At 53.4% G+C, this 1,091-nt stretch overlaps 1 protein-coding gene across 2 annotated transcripts in view; it reads right to left on the bottom strand.

The window, feature by feature from the left end:
- The window catches only part of ENG (endoglin), a 40,135-nt gene that overhangs the window by 14,169 nt on the left and 24,875 nt on the right, over nt 1–1,091 (bottom strand). For both annotated transcript variants that reach the window (XM_037745898.1, XM_017549060.2), the window contains exon 3: nt 438–578. In XM_037745898.1, coding sequence (XP_037601826.1) covers nt 438–578 — 141 coding nt within the window. The remainder of the gene's footprint in view (nt 1–437; nt 579–1,091) is intronic.

Below are 1,091 nucleotides of genomic sequence, written 5' to 3'. Positions count from 1 at the left end.
TGGCCAGGATGGTCTCGATCTCTTGACCTCGTGATCCACCCGCCTCGGCCTCCCAAAGTGCTGGGATTACAGGCTTGAGCCACCGCGCCCGGCGTCATGTAACTTTTTCAAAGACAATGAAAAGATTATCATATGAAATATTGCGTTAATCGTCCCACTGGACAGAGAGGTAAACTGAGGCTATGCAGAAGATCAGAGTTGGCCAGGGCTGCACATCAGCCTGACCCCCACCTCTGGGTCTAGACTTTTGACTGCAGTCCTGCTGCCCTCTGGGTTCTGTCAGAAACCATTGGATTCACCAGGCAGGACCCTGGTGAATAACTTCAGGATGAGAAGCAGGGCCGGGCTGCTGGGATGGGAGACCCCGGTCCACAGAGATGGACAGCAGGGACCTCCCATGGCCAGAGCCTCAGGCTGGGGTTGGAGGGAATACTCACATAGGCCAAGTGCAGTGGGATTTCCAAGGCCTGGAGCTGCAGGAAGACATTACTGTTTACACTGAGGACCAGAAACACCTCTCGGGGCTGGGTGCCATTTTGCTTGGATGCCTGGAGAGTCAGCTCCAGCTGTGACAGGTCCTGGGGGGCAGAGGAGAGGCACACACAGACCATTCAGATTTGCATAGCTTGTGCCACCCAGATAGGCAGTGATGACTTTCGTGCTTCCACTCCACTCTCCTTGCCTGCTCTGTCCACCCTTGCCTCCCAGTACCCAGGGTAGTGCCTGGCCCTCAGGCCATCCTCAGGGAATTTACACTAAACGAATGAAGGAGGTAAGCCCAGCAAATCTGAAGAGAGAAAAAAAATTAGGCTGGGCATGTTGGCTCACGCCTATAATCCCAGCACATTGGGAGGCTGAGGCAGGCTGATCACTTAAGGTCAGGAGTTCGAGACCAGCCTGCCATGATGAAACCCTGTCTCTACTAAAAATACAAAAATTAGTCACGTGTGATGGCGGGCACCTGTAATCCCAGCTACTCAGGAGGCTAAGACACAAGAATCGCTTGAACCCAGGGGGCAAAAGTTGCACTCAGCTGAGATGGTGCCACTGCATTCTAGGCTGAGTGACAGAGTGAGACTCCATCTCAAAAA

This window comes from Cebus imitator, unplaced genomic scaffold (assembly GCF_001604975.1).
Source record: "Cebus imitator isolate Cc_AM_T3 unplaced genomic scaffold, Cebus_imitator-1.0 Scaffold216, whole genome shotgun sequence".
In the NCBI taxonomy this organism is placed as follows: Eukaryota; Metazoa; Chordata; class Mammalia; order Primates; family Cebidae; genus Cebus; species Cebus imitator.
Note: the sequence above shows the minus strand (reverse complement) of the source record. Positions and strands in the feature narration are given on the sequence as shown.